At 41.6% G+C, this 25,541-nt stretch overlaps 2 protein-coding genes and 1 pseudogene across 3 annotated transcripts in view; 2 read left to right on the top strand and 1 right to left on the bottom strand.

Moving 5' to 3' along the window:
• Nucleotides 1–4,182, top strand: part of LOC147458310 (transcription factor GTE6-like) — a 28,558-nt gene extending 24,376 nt beyond the window's left edge. Inside the window, exons 2-8 of one of the 2 annotated variants that reach the window (XM_086511807.1) lie at nucleotides 1,589–1,801; nucleotides 2,124–2,201; nucleotides 2,298–2,522; nucleotides 2,607–2,717; nucleotides 2,842–2,900; nucleotides 2,985–3,132; nucleotides 3,521–4,182. In XM_086511807.1, coding sequence (XP_086367933.1) covers nucleotides 1,589–1,801; nucleotides 2,124–2,201; nucleotides 2,298–2,522; nucleotides 2,607–2,717; nucleotides 2,842–2,900; nucleotides 2,985–3,132; nucleotides 3,521–3,631 — 945 coding nt within the window. In that variant the 3' untranslated portion in view covers nucleotides 3,632–4,182. Of the gene's footprint in view, nucleotides 1–1,585; nucleotides 1,802–2,123; nucleotides 2,202–2,297; nucleotides 2,523–2,606; nucleotides 2,718–2,841; nucleotides 2,901–2,984; nucleotides 3,133–3,520 lie in introns of both variants that reach the window. The other variant, XM_086511806.1, reaches the window with a different exon arrangement.
• A 10,331-nt stretch (nucleotides 4,183–14,513) lies between these two features.
• On the bottom strand, nucleotides 14,514–17,054 carry LOC147458309 (uncharacterized; annotated as a pseudogene).
• Nucleotides 17,055–20,221: 3,167 nt separating this feature from the next.
• Nucleotides 20,222–24,756, top strand: LOC147458308 (pentatricopeptide repeat-containing protein At2g03380, mitochondrial-like). The gene has a single exon (XM_086512975.1). The coding sequence runs from the start codon at nucleotides 20,477–20,479 to the stop codon at nucleotides 22,973–22,975; it is 2,499 nt and encodes an 832-aa protein (XP_086369101.1). The 5' UTR covers nucleotides 20,222–20,476; the 3' UTR covers nucleotides 22,976–24,756.
• Nucleotides 24,757–25,541: the final 785 nt, after the last annotated feature.

Genomic DNA, 25,541 nt, shown 5'->3' with positions numbered 1-25,541 from the left:
GGGTTTGTGTATCTGGAGTTGTCACAAGACGGACACCACGTGCCAATAGAAAAGAACAGACTGAACAGACTTTTAGCACTTCAATAACAACTGAATTGAAAGAGAGACGACACGCGACAAGAGGTCTCACTTGGTTCATAATCTCTTCATTCTGGGCTCAGCTCACATGGTAAGGTGGCCGGTTCGGTGGTGTGCTTCCAGGTATCAGATCAATAGTATGATCCTCAGGACGAGCTGGTGGCAACTTGCCTGGTAGGCCCTCAGAAAAGCAATCGGCATGAGTGTGGAGAAAATCTTGGTGTTCTTTATCAAGGTCAAAACATATTCGACCTTCAATCATCATTCAGTTCTCTCCAGAAAGTCGAGGAAAGAAACTGAATTTCATCAAGTACAATCTCTTTGCCCTTCATTTGTCAAAGTCTCTTTCTCAGCCCGATTAATACTCAAAATCATTTCGAGAGCTTTCTCTTGGGAGATGGCGCCCCTCCAAGAGGGTATATAGAGAGAGAATGTGTAGAGAACCCGCACAACTGGCCATTCAACGTTTCTAATAGGGTGTGTGTGTGTGTGTGTTTTGATCAGGTACGGTTGATGTGCTATTCATCTGCACTTTCCTCTTCTAGCTGAGCTTGGAGTAGGCAAGTGTGGACATGGCACATTTGACTTCCTGCCTGGTTGCAGGGCCTGTGTGTGAGGTCGCTCCTAACTGAAAATAGCAATGCATGGCTGAAAATGGGTCTCCCCTAGTTGGAGAGTTGTTGCCTAATGCTCCTGCCTTGCATGTGTCACTACTTGCCATGCCTGAACTGTCCAAATGTCCACTTGTCTTGCATGTGTGGCCATCTGCCATGCATGAGCTCCTCTTGCCTTGCACATGTCACCACTTGCCTTGCTTGTGCAACTTCTCCTTGCAATGTAACCAAGTGTCCACTTTCCCCGCATGCGTTGCCAGTTAGAGGGTCATCCAGTTGTCATGTGTCCTCCTGCCATGCATAAGGCTCAAGTGTGTCCCTTTGCTGCCATTTTGGGCCGGTAAGCACCTTAAGCTCCTCTCCCCTAGGTGCCCAGCCAGCACCTCTGTCACCTGAAGCTCCTCAAGGATCAGAAGCTCTTCAAGCATTAGAAGCTCCTCATCCAGAAGCTCTGCAAGCTGCTCCTGCAAAAATTCAGGAAAGATAACAAGTGCATACAACAATTGCAGATAATCAGCCCTGTCCATGTCTATGGGCCAGGTCAGCGACAATGGACTGTCACATGTACGTGGCAATCTCTGTGGCAAGAGAGGTTTCCTTTAGATTGAGGTTCATACGGTAATTATACCCCAACACAACTTACATGAAAGTGTGTGTACATATGCCATCAGCCAGAATGTATGGTCTTGCATCAATTGTGTGGAGTGTCTTTAGACACAGTTCTTTTTGGCACGATTGAGTGCCATGGCTTTTTTGAGGTAATAAGGAAATTCTATATTGAACTGAACCTATTATTATTGATAATGATTTGAACAGTCTCTTTGGTTGGCTGTTTGTTGAACTCTTATTGTTTATGGTCTACAGATATTAACTATTGGTTTGTGGTTAGGTAGCAGTTACAGCGGGAGGTTTTACAAGCTACACGTGCCCATTCAATTTTGAAGAGGACCAAGCAACAGGGGGTAATCCGTTTGAAGGATCGTGATGCAGGGAGTGGAGGCAGTTCTGTGAACAAGAAGCCTCGTCTATTTGATGCAGCAAGAATTGAAGCTGTAAAGAGAAAGAAAATGTCTGACCATATGCGACTCGGTGGCAACATACTCAGACAGGTACATTACCCCATACCTTCAGTCTTAAGTCTGGCATCTTTGTTAAACATATAGGTTAGCAGGATAGTTTCAAGATTCACCTGCATAGATAGACAAATAAATCTTGCTACTTGTTTCAAAGGTCTTGTAAGAGCAGTTTGAAGTAGCAGCTGCTTACATGTTTTGAAGTAATGGATGGAGAGGGTTTTGTCTTCCGATATTGAGGAGGGCATGAATCGACCTTGTTTCTGAGTTAAAGAAGCGATTTATGAGTTTCTAGAGGCTGGTAGAAAGCGTCACATCGAGGTGAATAGTCTTACTGAAACAATTTTGGATATTTCAGCTCATGCAGCATAGATGGGCATGGCCCTTCTTGCAACCAGTGGATGTGGAAGGTTTGCAGTTACATGACTATCATAAGGTAAGAAGGTAATTTTTCTGGTTTGCAGAATGTTGGTAGATCTGTTCAGGTATGTCATTGGTCTTTTGGCATTTATGTTAGTTTTCCTCTTCATAGATTGTTAGAAGACCAATGGATCTTGGAACAATTCGAAGCCGGTTAGAAGCCAAGGATGGGACTGGTTATCGGCATGTCAGAGAGCTTTGTGAAGATGTGCGGCTTGTCTTTCGCAATGCAATGCTGTACAATGAGTCGTGGACTGAAGTGCATGTAATGGCTAAGGCACTGTTGCAAAAATTTGAAGATCGATGGAAGGTCGCTGTTGAGCCACGGCTGATTGAGGTGAAAATCACTGTATCTTTTCAAACTCCAGAGTATTGCTATTCAATGAAGTGCTCTATAAATAATATTCTCTTCATATTGAAGGAAGAGAAGCTGTATGAAGACCAGCAGGAAGGGTATCTGTCAAACATTGCTGAACTTCGTTCTCAGGAAGAGCAGGCAGCAGAACAACTCTCTAAAGATGTTCTTTCTCAGGTGTGTTAATTTGCTATTTACTACAAGAATGGATATAGCTTCTTTTTTTTGAAATTCTGAGTCAGCTTTTATTGAGATTTATAGTTTCTAGCTCACTGCACCTATTATTTTTTTCCTTTCTCAGCTCTCTGACATGGAAAATAAGCTGAATAGTTTTCTAATGCAAGTGCTGTCCAAGTGCAGGTATGCTCTTGAATCTTATGTGGACTTGTTTTCAACTTAAAGGCTTCCTGCTGAACTTTTGATGTAACTCCTTTTTTATGTCAGGTCAATGAGAGTTAAGGAAAAGAAAGAGTTATACTCAAGACTTCGAGAGCTGCCTCCTGCTAGCTTGAGCAGAGTGGTCGAACTTGTGTCTCCTGAAAGTGATGGTGAAGCTGCTGTAGATGACATCAGTGTTGACCTTGAGGCTCTTGTAAGTATAGTATTTTGGGTCTCATTTGCTCAGCAAAAGGGCTGCTGTAAATTTTTGGACTTTATTCAATTCAGCAATTTCTTTGTGTGATTGTGTTTGTGTTGAGGTCCAACTTCCATGCTGAATCTTAGATTATAGACCTTGCCTGCTGGCATTATTATGGTTCACATCCACAAGAATCCTCTGCGTGATGCTACATGTGCACTAAGACGCTTTAAGGAAGGCCATCTGTGTCTTATTGGGGGTATGAAATCCTCTAAATTCCTGCTTGACTCCTATGGTTTTGAATTTTGGCCTTGCGTGTGATCAAGGTGCCTAGATGACAAAGGAAAATTTTCCATCGGTCATTGCAAGAAGTGCCTTAATTTGTTTACATGTTCAATCACAGGACCCGAGCACATTGTGGAGATTGCATTTCTTTGAGAAAATGCTGAAGGACAATGCACAGGAGCAGGTGGAGGCTAAGAGCCAACCCAATGGTCCAAGGGAAGCCGTTTGATCATGTGGGTAAAATCTTGCCCTTGATGTATGGTGTACCATGTCAGAAGTTGAGATGAGTGTGGTCTCAAGTTCTCGTGAGGCTCTCTGTCGGAGCCTTTTCTCAGGATTTAGCACTGGAAACAGGCAGGCAAATGAACGAGCTAAGTTTGTGACGTTGAGTGACCTCTTTGCCCATGGGGATAGATAATGAACCCCACTGTAAGTTGTAACATACAAAGGCATGTAGAATTGACTTACGGGGCACTGCCAGATTGTAAGGCAAAGCCTGCCGCCTGGGAGAGTTTCACATTCCTATTTTGCTTTCAGACTGTTGCGTCTGGAGATACCAATACACACTTTGGCATATCGATGTGTAGAGTTTTTGAGTTTATGGCATACGGCAGGGATCTACCTCTGAATCATCCATGTACATTCCATGTATTCATCAAGCAGCCCCTTAAGCTTTGACTAAGCGACAATTTTTTGGTTTTTGTCGCTTATTCTTCCCCCCTTGTGGCATCTGTATAATTTCAAACTACTATGATAGCAATCAATCTTGCGAATTGTCTATGAAGTGTTCTCACCCTTAAGTGTGCTAAATTTTTGTAAATCATGGTGATGTACTTGTATTAAAGTTAACTTTAAAGAGTTGGGCACATGAGCAAGAATGCGTCTTTTTTTTTAATGTCCGATCCAGCAGTCTTTCCTTGGTTTGCCTGTGCCTGTTTGTGAGATTTCCAAGTCGTCTTCTTGGCCTCGATGGCTTTTAGAATGAAGTTTGAACAGCTACCAAAGGCAGGCTTAACTGCATTTTATTTGTAGCCAAGAGGCATTTTAAGGATTTAAGTTTCATGTGCATAGGATCTAGGCAAAGAGCTCCACTCCATCAGCATAGAATCATGAAGTGTGGCCATTAAATTGGTAAGGTTTACTCATTTTGTCACGTGAAGAAGTCTCAAGATAATGAAGCTTGGGAGGGTGACGGAACTGTAGCCATTAATGCTGGATGCAATCATGCTAGGTCTACTCTTATTTTTATTCTCTTTGTTTGTGGCTCCGGAAAACAGTTTATTCCATCCTTTACAATCTATCTTGGAAGAAAATTTTGTTCTCTTATTTGTGCAAGAAGCATGATTACGAAGGTGTGCTCAGTGAGTATTGAGAGTGGAGGATCCAAATAAAGTTGTTTAAGCATGACTTGTGAGTGGAACTTATGATTTGTAGTTCAGCTATGAAGGTACCAAATCTTCGTAATGTATCCTTCCAAGTCTCTCAGGTGTATTATACCAATCTATCCCATCCTCCAAGTAATTCTCAATTAAAGTAGAATTTTTCTTTAAACTGCTCTTGCTATATTCACCACACGACTCTAGATGATTGTTTTCTCTATGGTGCTTAGCTTGATCTCTCTTTCAACTCTCTTGCTTTTATATGATGAGAAAATGTTTAAAACAAGATTTTTTTTAAAACAACTTCAAGACTTTTGACATGTCTTTTGTTTTGCACTAGGGAGCATTTTGAGGGCAAGCAAGTGATTGCTTGCATTAGTCTTTATAATTAGGGACTGCATAGAGAGTTGAGTCATGATGGTTGGGATAGAAAATTAGCAAAATATTTTTGTATGGGGAGAGTCAATTGTTGTAACTGATTTGTACTTCGACGAAGAAGCTCCGCGCTATTTTTCATCAGATGCAAAGTCAAGGCCTTTTGCCAAATTAGTCACTATGCTAGCATCTTCAAGGCCCTGTGGCATTGTGCAAGGCTTCCATATGGGCGAGAGAATTCACAATGAGATTGCTAGTTAGGGCTCAGGGAAGCTAAAAAATGTTCTTTATGAGCTTTCTTCCTGGATTGTTGTATCTTTGAGCGTGTTGATTGCAGGATGTGCCCAACATAGTGGTGAAAAGAAAGCTATGGGCTGTTTTTAGCGGTTACTAGGTGAGGGTTTCCCTCCAGTCCCTTTGAATAACCTTGTAGGAGGATATTATTGGCCGAGCAAGCTGTGCACTATTGTTGTTGGATGCAACAAGAGGGCACCTACTCAACGGCGATCACTTTTGCTAGTGTTCTCAATGCTTATAGTCACTGGATGAGGGCCAAATCCTTTTTGATAACATGAGGCAACAATATGCCATTACACGGGATGAAGATCGCGACACTTGCACATGTGAAATAAAGGACTGTTTGGAGATGCAATCACCCATGCTTGTGCCTTGTAGGCGTGTGGCATTGTGCAAGACATTGAGGACTTCTTGATGACATCGCTAGTCAAGGGCTATTGCAAAATCATATCTTGCTTGGCATTGCTTTGGTTGGCATGTATACTAAATGTGGATCCTCATGAGAGCATGAAAAGTACACGGTGGTCAATATGTAATATGTAAGCCAAATGCGATGTCCCTTGCAAAATCATTAAAGTTTTTGATCAGCTTCCTATATGGAATGCCATCTCTTGGAGAGCGCTTTGATTGCAGGAGGTTATGCCAGCATAACTGCGACAAAGCAGCTTTGGGTTGTTTGAGCAGATGCAAGGTCAAGACTTGTTCTCGATGCAAACACCCATGCTCTGGAGATGCCCTGAAGGCTCGTGTCATTGTGCAGAACGTTGACATAGGTTAGATAACTCATGTGAGATTGCTGCAGGGGCTTTTCTAGAGAAACATGTTTCTTGGCAGTGCTTTGGTTGGCATAAATGGAAAATGTGTGGCTCTCAGAAAGGAAGGATTTTTTTTTTGGTTAGATTCCTGTATGGAATGTCGGCTCTTGGAGAACGTGTTGATTGTAGGATATGCCCAACATGATTGCGGCAAAGAAGCTCTGGGCTTTTTGTAGCCGACTCGAATCATTTATACTTGCGCCTTGAAGGAATGTGGCATTGTGCAAGACGTGGTGCTGGCTAACAGAATTCACCAGGGTTAAAGATGCAGCTACAATGTTGGTTGCAGTTTTGCAATAGCCTGCCTAGATTAGAAATTTCATCATGAATTCTCTGTGCTTATGTCACCATCTTGCTCAGTACCACATGCATTTAAGGTGCACTCATAGGAGATTAATTGCATTTGTAAAAAGGCCTTCACTTAGTATCTGGTGATAATAGGTCAAAGCTTCCTTGCCAAAACCAGGTTTAGTATATCTTGCACTCAACGCGCTCGAAGGGATGACCTTCTGTTTAGAAAGATGATTTAGTGCTTTTGTGAGGATGTGGCATCTGGCATTCATGTCGACCAAAGCACCCCCAAGAAAGGAATGTTTTTGTAACAGCCCCTGACTACCATTCTCATCATAATGAAGAGTGATGAAGTTCTTGTGCAATGCCACATACCTTCAAGGTGCAAGCATAGGTGTTTGCATCTGGAAACAAGCCTTCACTTTGCATGTGCTGAAAATAGCCAATTGGCTCCTTGCAACAACAAAGTTAGCCATATCTTGCAACCAATGTGCTCCAAGAGACGACATCTCGAGCAAAAAGCTGATCAAGAACTTTTGGTGCTTTTGCAAGGACCTTACATACCAACCAAAGTACCACCAAAAAGCAAGACATGTTTTTGCAACAACCTTTGACTAACAATCTCATCTACTATGGGGTAGATCTAAGTTTTGCTACACAGAATGTCTATATTCCCAAGCTTGGGTTGTGGAATACATTCGCTTGTGATCATGACCATTTCTCAAGCTTCTGCAAAGACAAGAGCAAGGCGAGCAGGCAGAATGGGACTAGGAAAGTATCGCTTGTGCAATAGTGCATGAAAGGTTAGGAGTCAAACCATCCAAGTTTGTGCTTTGATGGTATATACCATCAATTCACATACTAGTGGACAAGCTGTGGAACAATGAAAGGAAGATGTAGGAGCCAATGTATCCAAGGTTGTGCTTTGAGGCATACAACCAATACCAAAGGTACACATATACTTTGTATTTCAATTTCCGTATGTGATTTCAAAAGTACTTGGATTAGATTCCATCTTGTACACATTGAAAGAAATAAACTTAAGCTTTCTCTATGTGATCTCAAAAGTACTTATATTGGATTCCATCATGTACACATTGAAAGAAACAAATTTACATTATCTTTATTGAAAGGGTTGTAGATGAAGGTGACACGGATTAAAGACCTTTTGCAATGTGTAGCGCTATGACATGGCAATCTAGAATACCACAAGTTCCTCATTAAATCAACAGTAATGAATTCTTCCTTATGCACCTACAATATTTTGTAGTAAGAAAGGTCCTGCAACATTGAAGGAGAAGCACAAGTCCCTCTCCAACATTGGAAAGGATAAAAGCAGTGGGAAAAGGGCACATTTTCTACCGTATTATCAACAATGTGGAGAGGGTGCCAACTCCACACAATACAATGTATAATCTTTTCTCATTAAATGTGTGGTATGTTGCATTGTCCATAATCTAGAACTTTTTGTTTTGGCATTTCTTTTGAAATGCCTTAATTTTCTTAGATTTTCATCTTGAAATTACAATGAAAATCTTGATGGTTCTTCACTGGAAACATTTCAATATTTATATCTTTCTACATGCCTCTTCTTGTTTAAGATCTACCATACCAAAAAAGCTATGGGAGAGATCCACTCTATCCACACATCCAATCCTAGGATACCATCTACACAATCTCATAGGCATTGTGTGCCATCGATGTTCAATTAGTCAGATAATTAAATAAATAGGATAGGGAGGTCTTTCTTGAAGTAAATATGATATGCTCTTACATAAATCCATACGATATCATCTAAATATTTAAAACAAGATCTAAGATTTCCTAGAAAGTGTTTGTCATGTGGGTTTCTTAGCGATCCCTATACATAGTTATATTCTAGGCCATGTACTCATACGCATGTTGTAGTGAACGTCTTACCTCGTAGCGATACCATTACTTCATATAAATATTTGGAATTCACATTGCACATACATGTTGACTATCCATGAGCTTTTGACAACATTTTCGGATTGTATTTTCCCATGAGTTGAAACTTTATCTACTTCACAAAATTTCAATAAGTCCAAGCAAACATGTAACTTTTCCATTGATGTGTGGGAGAATAGACGGAGAATGGCATTTTTACTAAGGGTAGGATGAATAGCTTAGTTCTCAATACAACATGGATGCAAGTATTAGCAGGTTTTCACAAAATTTGTGAATTTAACTCTAAGGGTGAGGCCCATTTTTAATGTACAAGAACTTACATATTATTGGCTAATAAGTGATATAATAGAGATTTTCCATTGGGGATACAACTTTGCTTAAAGACTCGCCTACTTTGAGGAGGGGAGTGGGGATGTGGGCTCTATTCCCAAATGTGTTGCAAACGTAGGGGATAGGGATTGTCTTGTTCCAAGTGTTTGACCTTCAATAGGTAAACTCCAATGTGTGTGTGTGTGTGTGGCTCAATCGGCATTTTACTTGTACAGTAGAATTTTTTCGTTATGTATTTTCTCTAAAACGTTGGAGGGAAGAAGAAGTTGGAGAAAATGCCAAGGATATAAGCTCTCTCTTCTTTTACGTGTCTTGTGATTTATGTAAATCACAAAAGCGTGTTTACATGAGTGAGAGATTGCAAGAAGGTTGCATTGTGTTTATATTGATGATGTGGGGAATAGAAGAACACGCGTATGATGGTATGATCACACGAATTACATGAAGTTACTAGGGTAGAGGAGTTGGTTTAGAGATGTCGAAATCTCAACGTAACTAGCAAGAGCTTCGGTTAGCCATTTTGAGCGGGGAAGGGTGCAAAGGATCCATCATGAGCGCGCGCATCTACAACAAAAATCAACACCTCAAATGGTGCTCGCTACCTCAAACACGATGAAAATGGGGTTGAGTTGCAAAAGTAGTACAAAGCTGCCAACAAGGCTTGAACACATGATCCAACAGCCAAGATTCTCTAAAAGCTATGCTAACCACAAAAGAATTCAAGCTTTCTTGTCTCTATTATGGTGCATTTTGGTAATATTTTATAGGGGTAGGACGGGTCCTAAAGAGGGGGCCATACTTTTACTGGCACCTCTACCCTAGCTATGCATCACAACTTAAACTTCCACATGGGTAGTGAGAATCACGCAACAAAGGCCTTGACAGAAAGATCAAGGTATGTTATTTTCCAAATTAACAAATTTTTTGTTATGCATTAGGGAAGAAGAACCTGAAGACTATCACAAGCTATCTCTTGTTGAATGTCTCTTATGGTTTGTGTAGATCACAAAAGAATATAGCACGTGTGAGTGAGGGAGTGAAAATAGAGCACACCATGTTTATAATGAGAATATAGCGATTAGAACACGTTGTATGAAGGTGTGATCACGAGAGTTACATGCTGTGCATCACAAGCATATGACGCTATGTTGGCTCTATGATAAAGTGTAATCCAAGTTGATGGTTCACACAAAGGAAGCTGCAAGTAATACAAAAGCATTATTTGGGGGGGGGGCCATCTGACCGTCAATATCGTGTACTTTGTGTGTGTGTGTGTGTGTGTGTGTGTGTGTGTGTGTGTGTGTGTGTGTGTGTGTGTGTAGCCCGTCCATGCCTGCGATTGGCCAAAAAGGGCACGACGCCCACAACTATTTTGTCTGGTAGTCGAACGTCCACACACTCCTCCAACGCCTCTCCTTCATCTCGTTCCAGTGGAAGGAATTTGGAGTGTCTGTACTCATCTGTTCCTTCAGTCTTTTCAGATGCAATTTTGGTTTGCGGCTCTACAATGTTGCCACATCGACAACCTTGAGCTTTTGAGGTGACTGTTCCGATTGCATGTGTGCAAGCCTGCCAGGTTGCTTAAGCCATTCACATCTCCACCTTACCAAACAGATTTCACGCATGTGTCCCCTATCTCTCTCTCTCTCTCTCTCTCTCTCTCACACACACACACACACACACACACACACACACACACACACACACACACACACACACACACACACACACACACACACACACACACCCACACCCACACCCACACATACATTCTCTCTCTCTCTCTCTCTCTCTCTCTCTCTCTCTCTCTCTCTCTCTCTCAATTGTTTGCTCAAATTCATACAATTGTCTTCACTATTAAAGGCACATACTGGTAACTATTAAATTAAAAGCAATAGAAGCGAATATCCCCTCCCCTCTTTCACGTGCATCGCTCTTCCCCCACCTCCTTGGCTTTGATCAACCTTCCTTCACAATGAGATTGCTTGTTAGGGCTCAGGGAAGCTAAAAAATGTTCTTTATGAGCTTTCTTCCTGGATTGTTGTCTCTTTAAGCGTGTTGATTGCAAGATGTGCCCAACATAGTGGTGAGGCTTTCCTTGCCCAGTCCCTTTGAATACCCTTGTAGGAGGATATTATTGGCCGAGCAAGCTGTGCACTATTGTTGTTGGATCAACAAGAGGGCACCTCCTCAACGGCGATCACTTTTGCTAGTGTTCTCAATGCTTATAGTCACTGGATGAGGGCCAAATCCTTTTTTTATAACATGAGGCAACAATATGCCATTACATGGGATGAAGATCACGACAATTGCATATGTGAAATGAAGGACTGTAATCACCCATGCTAGTGCCTTGAAGGCGTGTGGCATTGTGCAAGACATTGAGGACTTCTTGATGACATCGCTAGTCAAGGGCTATTGCAAAATAATATCTTGCTTGGCATTGCTTTGCTTGGAATGTATACTAAATGTGGATCCTCATGAGAGCATGAAAAGTACACGGTGGTCAATATGTAATATGTAAGCCAAATGCGATGTCCCTTGCAGAAGCATTAAAATTTTTGATCAGCTTCCTATATGGAATGCCATCTCTTGGAGAGCGCTTTGATTGCAGGAGGTTATGCCCAACATAACTGTGACAAAGCAGCTCTCAGTTGTTTGAGCAGATGCAAGGTGAAGACTTGTTCTAGATGCAAACACCCATGCTCTGGGTTGTTTTGAGCAGATGCCCTGAAGGCTCATGTCATTGTGCAAAACGTTGACATAGGTTAGATAACTCATGTGAGATTGCTGCAGGGGCTTTTCTAGAGAAATATATTTCTTGGCAGTGCTTTGGTTGGCATATATGGCAAATGTGTGGCTCTGAAAAAGGAATGGATTTTTTTTGGTTAGATTCCTGTATGGAATGTCGTCTCTTGGAGAGCGTGTTGATTGTAGGATATGCCCAACATGATTGCAGCAAAGAAGCTCTGGGCTTTTTGTAGCCGACTCGAATAAATTATACTTGCGGCTTGAAGGAATGTGGCATTGTGCAAGACGTGGATCTGGCTAACAGAATTCACCAGGGTTAAAGATGCATCTACAATGTTGGTTGCAGTTTTGCAATAGCCTGCCTAGATTAGAAATTTCATCATGAATTCTCTGTGCTCATGTCACCATCTTGCTCAGTACCACATGCGTTTAAGGTGCACTCAATAGGAGATTAATTGCATTTGTAAAAAGGCCTTCACTTAGTATCTGGTGATAATAGGCCAAAGCTTCCTTGCCAAAACAAGGTTGGGTATATCTTGCACTCAATGCACTCGAAGGGATGACCTTTTGTTTAGAAAGGTGATTTAGTGCTTTTGTGAGGATGTGGCATTCATGTCGACCAAAGCACCCCCAAGAAAGAAATGTTTTTGTAACAGCCCCTGACTACCATTCAAATCATAATGAAGAGTGATGTGAAATGCCACAGACCTTCAAGGTGCAAGCATAGGTGTTTGCATCTGGAAACAAGCCTTCACTTTGCATGTGTTGAAAATAGCCAATTGGCTTCTTGCAACAACAAAGTTAGCCATATCTTGCAACCAATGTGCTCCAAGAGACGACATCTCGAGCAAAAAGCTGATCAAGAACTTTTGGTGCTTTTGCAAGGACCTTACATACCAACCAAAACACCACCAAAAAGCAAGGCATGTTTTTGCAACAGCCTCTGACTAACAATCTCATCTACTATGCGGTAGATCCAAGTTTTGCTACACAGAATGTCTATATTCCCAAGCTTGGGTTGTAGAATACATTCGCTTGTGATCATGCCCATTTCTCAAGCTTCTGCAAAGCCAAGAGCAAGGCGAGTAGGCAGATAGGACTAGGAAAGTATCGCTTGTGCAATAGTGCATGGAAGGTTAGGATTCAAACCATCCAAGTTTCTGCTTTGATGGCATATACCATCAAATCACATACTAGTGGACAAGCTGTGGAACAATGAAAGGAAGATTTAGGAGCCAATGTATCCAAGGTTGTGCTTTGATGCATATGACCAATACCAAAGTATACATGTACTTTGTATTTTAGTTTTCGTATGTGATTTCAAAAGTACTTGGGATTAGATTCCATTTTGTACACATTGAAAGAAATAAATTTAAGCTTTCTCTATGTGATCTCAAAAGTACCTATATTGGATTCCATCATGTACACATTGAAAGAAAAAAATTTACATTATCTTTATTGAAAGGGTTGTAGATGAAGGTGACATGGATTAAAGACCTTTTGAAATGTGTAGCGCCACGACATGGCAATCTAGAATACCACAAGTTCCTCATTAAATCAACAGTAATGAATTCTTCCTTATGCACCTACAATATTTTGTAGAAAGAAAGTCCCTGCAACACTGAAGGAGAAGCATAAGTCCCTCTTCCACATTGGAAAGGATAAAAGCAGTGGGAAAAGGGCACATTTTCTACCGTATTATCAACAATGTGGAGAGGGTGCCAACTCCACACAATACAATGTATAATCTTTTCTCATTAAATGTGTGGTATGTTGCATTGTCCATAATCTAGAACTTTTTGTTTTGGCATTTCTTTTGAAATGCCTTAATTTTCTTAGATTTTCATCTTGAAATTACAATGAAAATCTTGATGGTTCTTCACTGGAAACGTTTCAATATTTATATCTTTCTACATGCCTCTTCTTGTTTAAGATCTACCATACCAAAAAAACTATGGGAGAGATCCACTCTATCCACACATCCAATCCTAGGATACAATCTACACAGTCTCATTGGCAATGTGTGTCATCGATGTTCAATTAGTCGATAATTAAATTAATAGGATAGGGAGGTCTTTCTTGAAGTAAATATGATATGCTCTTACATAAATCCATACGATATCATCTAAATATTTAAAACAAGATCTAAGATTTCCTAGAAAGTGTTTGTCATGTGGGTTTCTTAGCGATCCCTATACATATTTATATTCTAGGCTATGTACTCATACGCATGTTCTCGTAGAGACACCATTACTTTATATAAATATTTGGAATTCACATTGCACATACATGTTGACTAGCCATGAGCTTTTGACAACATTTTTGGATTATATTTTCCCATGAGTTGAAACTTTATCTACTTCACAAAATTTCAATAAGTCCAAGCAAACATGTAACTTTTCCATTGATGTGTGGGAGGTATGTAAAAGCCAAAATAAAAAGACAGAGAATAGCATTTTTACTAAGGGTAGGATGAATAGCTTAGTTCTAAATACAACATGGATGGAAGTATTTATGAATTTAACTCTAAGGGTGAGGCCCATTTTAATGTACAAGAACTTAGATATTATCGGTTAATAAGTGATATAATAGAGATTTTCCATTGGGGATACAACGTTGCTTAAAGACTCGCCTAGTTTGAGGAGGGGAGTGGGGATGTGGGCTCTATTCCCAAATGTGTTGCAAAAGTAGGGGATAGGGATTGTCTTGTTCCAAGTGTTTGACCTTCAATAGGTAAGCTCCAATGTGTGTGTGTGTGTGTGTGTGTGTGAGAGAGAGAGAGAGAGAGAGAGAGAGAGAGAGAGAGAGAGAGAGAGAGAGAGATTATCGTCCTCCGAGGTCATATATGACTTATGGGACCAAAAAGTTAGACCATACAAATGACACCTCTTGGTAAAAGGGTATTGAAGCGTAAGCAATCTTGGATACAATAAAATGTGACACGTCACTTAGGGGAAAAACAACTAGTAACTAAAGGGTGGTGTTCACGATGGTAGAAATCTTGGGAGAGCAAAACTCTCATATGATAGCCTCCCCTCGTGGTAGACCGCCCATTGTCCCTTGCCTCGTGCTGCATGCACTTTCTTGAGCTCTTTGCCTTTGTTTTTGAGTTGTGACGGGGTAAGAGCTTAAGTAGATCTTCTCTCTTCTTGAATTTGAGAATGGCTTGTCCACTTGGTAACGGCTTGTTTCCATCGACCCTTGCTATCTTGTCGAGGTCGAGCTTGATTGGCTTGAGGGTCTCATTGAGGAAATTGATGTGCTCCCAAAAGTCCTCCTTGACCCCTTCCCATGCTTGTGGTAGTCCGCCAATGCGAACCTTGAGGGCATTTTCTTCTTTGCGCTTTCATTTTTGGAGTTCCATTGCCACAAATGACTCTACTTGAACGAGCACGGTCGATTTAGCTTGGGTGACCCGTGCTTCTACTTCCATTACCTTATTGGTGGCAATATTGACTGTTAATTGGAACCAGGCTCAAGCAAGCTAAGGTGAGCTTTAAGATCACAATTTTCTTCCACGACTTGATTGAGGGCCACTTTGAGTTGTCTCATGCGGTCGGCCTTGCTTGGAGCCGCTACGATGGCTGTAAAACTTACCTGTGGTGGCACCGAGGTCTTCGAGAGACCTTCTTTACTGGAGTCTTCTTCAGTTGGGGTTCTCCTCTTCTTGCCTACCATTTTTTGAAAACCCTTACTTAATCTTCTACTTCTTTTCTCTAAGATTGCTAAAGAGGCTCTGCTAGCTCTCGAGCGTCATACGCTCAAGAGGCTCAAGAAGGATACACAGGCGTCGACTAGAGGGAGCATCATGAGCTGAGGCCCACACAACCCATATGTGCAGCGTGGCGACTCAAGGGGATACACAACTGAGATACACTTGCACTGTGGCCGTCGACTAGGGAGGGAGTACATGGATTTCGACTAGCGCCCCCCCACAGGGAAGCTGTCACCCAAGGGGCACATGCGGCATAGCACAGATGGAAGCGGGCTAGGTTAGAGAGGGTTATAGAGAGAGAGAGAGAGAGAGAGAGAGAGAGAGAGAGAGAGAGAGAGAGAGAGAGAGAGAGAGGGAGGTAAAACCATGGCTTCAATTGAGGAATTGAGGATTACAAACATAGGTGTATATTTAGCTACATCGTAGCCACATCACTTTGTACGTGGTGGAGGAAAACAACAGAGAGCTAGAATAACCATGTGGACTTCTCATTAAGCAAACTCCATGGATCTTGCCTTTTGAAGCCTTTGAAGTGGAAGTAGTTGATATCTAGATCGAGAAGGAGGGGGTCCAAAAAATCTAATAGGAGGATAAAAGTTTGTGGGACCATTGAGTGTCAATGGGAACGAGGTAAAATGGGCTTGGCTTGTACTAGCTTCTCCATATCGTGATTTGTAGTATGATTTGCATCCTTGCTTTCCATTAGCAAGGGAGGTTGTAGCTTATGGTTGAAAGCTAGGCAAGTATTTACATAAGGTTTCTTTTCCTACACATTAGAAAGACTTACACATGTTGAGAAGACAAACATAATGAACAAAATCATGACAACATCATACATTGTTATGCAAGATTCCTAGCATGACGAAAGAGAAAAATTATTGGATTATCCCAAGTGAAGGACTAAAGCTAGAGAAGCCCTATAGTGGTGTTGGACAAACATCACCAGGGGGGTTGATCTCAGGTCTCAGAGGGTTCACTAAAAAATATCTAGAATAACGTGAGTTCAATAGAAGGGGTTAGTTTCTCTTATAAATTTACAAAAATATATATACAGAAAGGTGTTTTAAATTAAAAAAGTGAAAATTTTGGTACATAAGGTGTCTTTTTTATTGAGAAAAGTGGTACATAAGGGGTCTCAATATATCTCAAAGAATGTAGAATATGGTTTTATAAATACCTCTTAAACGCACGTGCTAGACAAGATCTCTACATAGTGGACCCCTCGAGTCTCATAAAGACGATGGACATTTCTTGTAAGAATTAAGTCAATTATATGAAAGTGCCAAACATCCATGTATTCATTTATTTATGCTATTTGTTGTACTCTAGATGTTTGATTGCCTCCAACCTCTCTTTTTCTCTCATACAAAATTGCACGAAATGAGTCTCATGTCTTTCTTTTGTTTCCAACTTTACACGAATTTGATGCCCATTCCACTCTATGTTCAAGATTAAATCATAAAGTTCCTAAACAAAACATAGGCAATGCGCCAAGCCATGGTCCAATATTCAAAAGCATGCTTATGTAGATAAGGTTGCACCATTTTCAGCAGCATAGTTATACTATAGATGAAGTTGTATAATCTTGAGCAACATATCTCATTTGTTCTATAATCCCGAGCAAGCATCATATCAGCATTTTTGTCAATTATGGGTGTGTAGCTAGCAATCAATTGGTCTTCTCTACTGGTCACCTAAGTAGCTTCTCTAATGGGCACCTAAGTACCTTCTCCCAATTTCCTAGAACAATATATCTACGTGACAAGCCATCTAACAATCTTCCTCAAGCCACTATCTCATGCCATTAGGTTGAGTTGATCTTTCATCTTTTTCTGTCCCAAAGCACGTGGAGTGTCGGTAAATGATCCATTGGTTCATGTAATCCTTGAATTGCAGTGTGTCCTTGCCAGGTCACATGGGAAGGTGCAAAATGGAAGAACATGACACTCTTTGAAGTAGCAAGATGCATACCCAAAGACTCAATGTTTCTTGAAGGTCTACTCAATAAAGAGTTGCATGCTATGCTTTATGGAAAAAAACACACAACCTTAGAAGCATGCATTCTTGATGTGATAGACTTAGGGAATAATTGTACAATCTTTAGTGAAGAGATCTTGGGAAACTTTTCCAAAGTGGAACTCATGGAATTCAATAGATGCTAAACTATACTTCAACTTTGCACCTAGGTACTCTTGTTCATCTGTCTTAATACAAAATATGCTTCTTAAGACGTGCTTTTATGATTTTTGAGTGCTTTTTATGAGACTTACAATTTGAAGATATTCCGGAAGGCACTCTCTGATTCAATGATTCTAAAAAATCAACTATGATTTTTAATGTATTCTCAAAGAGTAAAGTTTCAAGATTTAGAATCTATCCACATATGGAAAATTTGAGTGGATTAAAGGCATGCTTTCTACCATGGAAGTTCCCACATTGTTTTTTTTGGTTATTTAGCATTCGGGATAGTATCATACTTAGGGTAGATAAAGAAGATGAGTTGTGACTTATTGAAGGATCCAAACGATTAGAAGGCGGCCGGGGGGGGGGGGGGTGGGTGGGTGGGTTGTTGTTGTTGTTCTACATGTAGATGGATCCATCAAAGATAGAGGCAAGCGCACCTCTAGGACAATCCTTCATAAAAACAACCATAGATTGTTAGAATTGCACAATCAAGGACTCAACACAAAGCTCTTTACATGGTGTCAATGCATAGATATTCGTTTCTTCTCCTATGGAGATGCCTGATCTATGCATTGACATGGTGTCAATGCATAGATAGGTTTCTTCTCCTATGGAGAGGCCTGATCTAAGACACTCCACCTTCTCAAGGAAAAGAGATTCAAAACTTCTGAAGAGGTATGTGAGATATAGTCGATGATGGCTTTTATTTCATGGAAGTTGTAATGTTACTAAATATAATGCACTTTTTATGATTCTTGAGTGATTTTTATGATAACTATAATTTGAGTATCTTTTGAGACTCATATTTCTTATTAAAACAAAAGTTTTTAGTAAAAAGCAAGTGTGCCTTTTGATGTTTCTTTTCAAAAAGGTGTCAAATCTATAGGTTGAAGGCTTGCTCTAGATAATCGCAGTTCTTACATGGTTTTTTGATAATTTAGCATACATAGGTACTATGATAAAAGTAACCAAAGAGGATGAGTGGTGGCTAATAAAAGAAGCCTAAGGCTCAAAAAAAGGGGAAGGGGAAGGGGGGGGGAGGGGGGGGGGGGGGGGGGGGGGGGGGAATCGGCATGCAAATGGATCTCTCCATTAGGGAAGCCAATTTTGTCGAACAACCCTCTATGAAACAAAGATAACTTCCACATCGTAGTGAGAATCACACAACCAAGGACTTGACTTTGATCTCCATGTGTTTATGGTATGATTTGCATGATTTGATAAGGCCTTTTATTTGTACAACAGAATTTTTTTAGTAATGTATTCATTCTCTCTAGAAGGTTGGAGGGAAGAAGAACTCGAAGAAGATGCCAAGGATATAAGCTCTCTCTTCTTTTACGTGTCTTGTGATTTATGTAAATCATAAAAGAGTGTTTACATGAGTGAGAGATTGAAAGAAGGTTGCATTGTGTTTATATTGATGATGTGGCACGCTCAAGAAAAGACAGGTTCGCTTTATCCAAAGCCCGTTCAAACTGAAAAATGGCCGGCTCAAATTTGGGCAAGAAGGTTCTCAAACCGGTTCAAAATATGGAATTTGTTGTGATAATATGAGAAATTTAGTGTGATTATCCCTTTCAAATTTAGAGTTAGCTTGCTCATATGCATGTGAAAAGGTTTCAAGCCGGGTCCACAAAAAATGTTTCCCGAGCCTTGTGATGTGGGGAATAGAAGAACACACGTATGATGGTATGATCACATGAATTACATGAAGTTACCAGCTATGCATCACAACTTAAACTTCCACATGGATTGTGAGAATCATGCAACAAAGGCCTTGACATAAAGATCCCTTTGAGCTCAATGCGGATAAAGGTATGTTATTTTCCAAAATAAGATTTTTTTGGTTATGCATTAGGGAAGAAGAACCCGAAGCCTATCACCGAGGATACAAGCTATCTCTTGTTGAATGTCTCTTGTGGTTCCCGTAGATCACAAAAGAATGTAGCATTTGTGTGAGTGAGGGACTGAAAATAGAGTACACCATGTTTATAACGAGGATATAGCGATTAGAACACTTGTATGAAGGTGTGATCACGAGAGTTACATGCTATGCATCACAAGCATATGATACTATGTTGGCTCTATGATAAAGTGTAATCCAAGTTGATGGTTCGCACAAAGGAAGCTGCAAGTAATACAAAATCCTTATTGTGGGGGGGGGGGGGGGGGGGGGGGGGGGGGGGGGGGGGGGGGGGGGGGGATGGCTGATGTGACCCTCAATACCGTGTACTTTGTGTGTGTGTGTGGCCCGTCCAATGATCCATGCCTCCGATTGGCCAAAAAGGGCTCGAGGCCCACCACTATTTTGTCTGCTAGTCGAACGTCCACACACTCCCCCAATGCCTCTCCTTCATCTCGTTCCAGTGGAAGAAATTTGGAGTGCCTATACTCATCTGTTCCTTCAGTCTTTTCACATGCAATTTCGGTTTGCGAGTCTACAATGTTGCCACATCGACAACCTTGAGCTTTTGAGGCGACTGTTTCGATTTCATGTGTGCAAGCCTGCCAGATTGCTTAAGCTATTCGCATCTCCACCTTGCCAAACAGATTGCACGCATGTGCCCACTATCTCTCTCTCTCTCTCTCTCTCTCTCACGCACACACACACACATTCTCTCTCTCACTCTCTCAATTGTTTGCTCAAATTCATACAATTGTCCTTATAGAGGAATCTGCTGATCTCTTTCTATTCTTTTGGGGTGTGTTTGCTTTATTGATTTAGTACAAACGCTCTAGCCTAGACCAAGAGTGTAAGGAGAGCAAAAGGGTAGCCCCCTGAGGACTTAAATTACCCTTCGGCCTAACTTTCTTGGTGATCTCTCTTTCTAAATTCTGTGACACAACCACGATGCTTTTCCGTATCGAGCGTGAGCAGCAGGGAACTGCAAAAGGCAGTCGGAACAACCGAACAGCGACATGCAATAGTAGCAGATGGTTGCCCATGAACACCAGAACCCTTGCACAGCAATTTCGCAGAGCCTCACTATGTCATTGAGTCCGATCATATGCAGGCATGCAGAGGAATGGAGTTATTGAATATTCCACAGTCACCTTCAGATATATGTCTTGTCAGCATTAGGCCCCCCTCATCGACAGCAAGACAAAGCCCGCAGACTCCAAGGAATGTCAGAAATGATCCAGAAGTACGATCAGCTGCCATGGGGCATGAAGATCTTTCAATTCACCACTCATTGAACACTCGAGAAGCTGTGATTACGATTGCAAGCACCAGCAATTGCATCCCTCTTTCATGGGCAAAGAAAAGTTTGGAGGATGCTCTCTCCTTGCTCGACTCACACTCTCTTCCCCATCCCACTGTTTATGAGTTTGCTTGCATCCTTCGCAAATGTAGGAAGGCCCAAAACCCGGCTTTCCTTCCTCGCTTGCTTGCCCACATCCGCACTCTCGGTCATGAGTCTGACCCTCATCTTGGAAACAACCTTGTCTCTGCGCTCGTTGAAGCTGGACATCTTAGTGAAGCACAACAGGTCTTTGAGAATCTAGAGGCACAGAATCGGCCCTCTTGCAACTCTCTCATTACAGGCTATGTAAAATGTGGGCAGCCCCTCCTTGCTCTAAGCCTTTATGAGCGACTGACACCGGATGAGTTGCTACGTCTAAGTGGGCACACTTTTGTGGCTTTGATCAAGGCTTGCACCAAGTCAAAAAATCTGGAATTGGGCTCTCAAATACATGCATGTGTAAAAATCAAGGGCTTGCTACAAAGAGATAAGTTTCTTGGCAGTGTCTTGGTTGATATGTATGCAAAGTGTGGATCGCTTGCAAAAGCTCAAGAACTTTTCAATGAGCTTCCTGTAAAGGACGTGGTGTCATGGAATGCTCTAATTTCAGCTTATGCAAATCATGGCCTAGGTGAGAAAGCACTTCAATGCTTTTCGCAGATGCAACATGAAGGCTTCACACCAACATCTATTACATTTGTTTGCTGCTTGAAAGCTTGTGGTAGTCTAAGAGACACAGATCAATGCCAAACTCTAGATGTAGAGGTGACGAAACATGGGTTAGAGAAGGACCTTATTGTTGGGAGTGCCTTGCTGGACATGCATGTGAAGTGTGGGTCTCTTAAAAAGGCAGAGGAAGTGTTTCACAACCTTCCAGTTCGGAATGTGGTTTCATGGACCGCACTAATTAAAGGTTATGTTGAACATGGCTTCGCTGAGGAGGCACTTAGCTATTTTGAGAAGATGCAGGAGGAGGGCATCTCTCCAGATGTTGTGGCCTTTCTTTGTGTACTAAAAGCATGTGGCAAATTAGGCTCTGCAATCAAGGGCGAAAAATTACATGCTGATATCTCAAGGATAGGTCTTGAGAAAGATCTTTTCCTTGGTTGCGCATTGGTTGACATGTACTGTGTATTTGGCTTGCTAGATAAAGCACAGGAAATTTTCAACAAGCTCATAACTAAAGATGTTATGCTGTGGAATACATTGATGGGAGGATTTGTAGATCATGGAAAAGGGAAGGAAGCGTTGCAGTGTTATCAACAGATGCAACAAGATGGCATCTGCCCAAGTGCTGTTTCCTTCGTATATGCTTTGAAAGCTTGTGGAAGCTTAATGAACATTGAAAAGGGTAGAGAAATACATGCTGAAATCTCCAATAGAAGACTGGATAAAGATATGCTTGTAGGCAGCAGCTTGGTTGATATGTATTCAAAGTGCGGTGCTCTTGAATTAGCACAGGAAGTTTTCGACAATCTCTCTGCTTATGATGTAGTTTCCTGGACATCTTTGATTGGAGGTTATACAAATCTTGGCCAAGGTCGGGAAGCACTAACTCGCTTTGAAATGATGCAGCATGAGGGCTTGTCCCCAAATGCTATTACTTTTGCTTGCAGTTTGAAAGCGTGTGGTATTGAAGGCGCCTTACACAAGGGTCAAGAGATACATGCCAAGATAGCCAAGGCAGGATTGCTTGAAGGAGAGTCCATCCTTGGAAATGCCTTGATTGACATGTATGCTAAGTGTGGCTTAGCCATAAAAGCACAGGAAGTGTTTGAATTGCAGGTAATCCAAGACGTGGTTGCATGGAATGCACTGATTGCTGGCTATGCCCAGCTTGGAGAAAGTAAGTCTGTACTATGTATGTTAAATAAGATGGTGGAACAAAATGAAACACCGAACTTGATCACCTTCGTGAGTGTTCTAAATGCATGCAGTCATGCAGGTCTGATCGACTTGGGCTTGATGTACTTTGACATCATGGTAAAAGAGTACGGCATCAATCCATTGTTGGAGCACCATACTTGCATGATTGACCTACTTTGTCGAGCAGGACAGGTAGAAAATGCCCTATGCATGATAAACGAAATGCGAATAGATCCAGATCTTGCCGTTTGGCACACTTTATTAGGTGCTTGCCAAAAAGGGGGCGACAAGGAGCTTGGTAAACAGGCCTTTGAGCAAGCAGTTTATCGAAATGGACTAGATGCTACTGCTTATGTCAGTTGGTCGAACATTTTTCATGATGATGACGTTGTATGAGGCAAGTATTGAGACAATGTTGCATTATTTCTTGGCCGTTTGAGAGTTGGATGGACCAAAGATCCATGGATCACATTCAAGTGCATTTTGTAGAGATACTGATGTATGAGGGGTGACAAGTAACGTAGGACACATCGGACCACTGATGGTAATCAAGGGGTGGGAAGCAGAAACATGCTACAACAGAGGCAACATTTTCTCCCTTGATCCAAAGCCTTACTTTTTTGAGGCATCTACTAAGGACTATCCAACTGTTTAAGGCTCAAGTGCAAGTGCTCACTTCTACTGCTTTTTGCCGGGGAATCTGTGGAGAGTGCTTATTGATATTGAAGACAGCACTTGCAGTTCGAAGGAAGTCGAAGATGAAAGTAATTAGTGATTATCCTAGCGAGTGGCATAAAAGCATCTTGAGGTTTTGAATTTTGTAGCCAGAAAGTCAACTGATGTCTAGTAGCAAATTATGGTGCAAAAGGCACCATGGCAATCCCTGTTTGTGGAGGGATTGGACTTGGTTGTGGGGGACGAAGGGACAAATGACAGCTTGTACAGGGATAGGCAGGACGGGCCAATGGAGATTCTAGACTAATACAAACCCATCGTCAGTGTTGGTTACATTGCCCAGGCGGTTGCTGTCAGAGCCTGTGTGTTTGTGATGGTTGGAGAATCAAATGATGCTGTGGTTCCTCCCCCCCTCGGTCCTTTGCGCATCGGTGTGCCCATCCCATTCAACTATGGCTTGTTTCAGACCACCTGTACAAGCAAGTGCACCGTGGAGTGGCATAATGTAATCGAGTGCAGGCTGCCAGTGTGGAAAACAAGGTGCTTCAACCTCATGATGCTGTCCTCAAGGCCAACATACAAATAGGTGCGGCATGCAGATTGAACAGTCCAACACATCAACTGGGTAGCTGTCACAAATGATAGTGCAGCAACAATTCAAAAATACATATCCAAAGAGGCAGAGGAGACTTGATACGAGATTGGGACCATAAGATGGGCTGGTCTCCCCCTTGCAGAGGGATCTTTAATTACTATGGGAAGATTTTACAAGCACATGGGAATTAGAGATTATCTTTAATTGCTATGGGGAGATTTTGCACACACGTACATGGGAGGGTTGGACGCAATTTTCAGTCTGTCAAGCATATTAACCACCCTTGCAACGATAAAGGTCTACTAGCACATAAGAGGGATGGTGGTATCTGCAAAGGTGGGTCTTGACCCAAAACTCAAGCACTTGAGATGAGGCATAGTGGGGTGTGGGCCCTAAAGTAGGTGCCCTCTTGTGGTACTTCTAAATAAGCTCTGCGTTGTGTGTACAACTGCCGGGGAGAACCGACTCTTCAAACTAATGAGCAAAACTCGCTCCCTCTAGGCATATGTTGTAAGGCACTAGGCCTCAGCTTTGCACGGTGTCCCAAAATTGTGTGCTTCTAAAAATGCGCTTAAAGTAACACAAAAATCAACTGCTTTTGTAACAGGTACCAAAAAACTCCCAACAGCTAGTTTGCTATGTCAGCAATGTGCTGTACACGCTACCTCAACACGTCGTACAGTGCCATGTCTGCCATGTGTTGCGGGTGTCTGTACTCAGGTCCAACTCCAATTGGGACGGGCTCGTCTCGATTGGCTCCTTCCTTCCAATAGAGTCAGGTCATGCCATGTCCCCAAGTTGTGACATACCCCCCTTAATAGAAGAGTAATTGCCCTTGATTACACATGCAAAACAGAAAGAAAATCAAGATTCAATAGAGACTGACTCCATATAGATGTGCCGTTCACCATCACATACAAGACACTACAATCACAAAGCATGCACCAGCACAAAGAACTTAGTCCTTGTTGGGACCTCAGATGCAAACCATGAATGACAGTAAATCCTTTAGCCATCACATCCATGCCTTGTTGACTTCCTACGGATGTTCGACTGGACTAGATTCATCATCATAAACATCATGATCATCCCTATCCATGAATAGAGATAAACTGTTGCAAACATTCTACCTCACATACACTCATGCAAACATACACCTTGAAAGAGTAAATATCATTTGTTGCAACAATTCAATTTATACATTGGATATCCAACCATAGCAACGGCATAACATATGTATATATCATAAAGTAGTCACCACGTTGAGTATCGTCAACTTAATACCCCGAAAATGTCAAAGACAAAATGGTTGACTCTACTCTCAATCAGTGACAAGGGAGAGCAGTGGCTCTCCTCTTGTGTAGCATTCATTGCACTAGACTCGAATGTCGAATCAACATGCACTCTTGTATTGGTCACAACCAGATCAAAAGCCTCAAGGTGAAACTCTAGTAACATAGGAGTATTTGCCAAGCCATTCTTGTCCATTTCACATCAAGAGTAGGGTAGTTCTTGAACTTGACTAGTATTTTTGGACGAGCTTACCCTTGACTTTTCTTCCCTTGCATGCTAGGATCTGCTAAGGTATAAGAATTTCGCTAGTTTCTTCTACCTCAGGTTGCTCCTCTAACTTCCTATCCTCTAGCACCTATCCTTCACATGAAAAGCATTAGCTTTGCTTTACTTGTGCGC

The sequence above is a fragment of the Adiantum capillus-veneris genome, chromosome 5 (genome assembly GCF_014529385.1).
Source record: "Adiantum capillus-veneris isolate H3 chromosome 5, ASM1452938v2, whole genome shotgun sequence".
Classification (NCBI taxonomy): domain Eukaryota; kingdom Viridiplantae; phylum Streptophyta; class Polypodiopsida; order Polypodiales; family Pteridaceae; genus Adiantum; species Adiantum capillus-veneris.
The sequence above is the reverse complement of the archived record's forward strand: the minus strand, read 5'-3'. Positions and strand labels throughout refer to the sequence as shown.

Coding starts and splice junctions, on each gene's coding strand:
- LOC147458308 (XM_086512975.1), top strand. CDS start 20,477: ATGCAGGCATGCAGAGGAATGGAGTTATTGAATATTCCACAGTCACCT.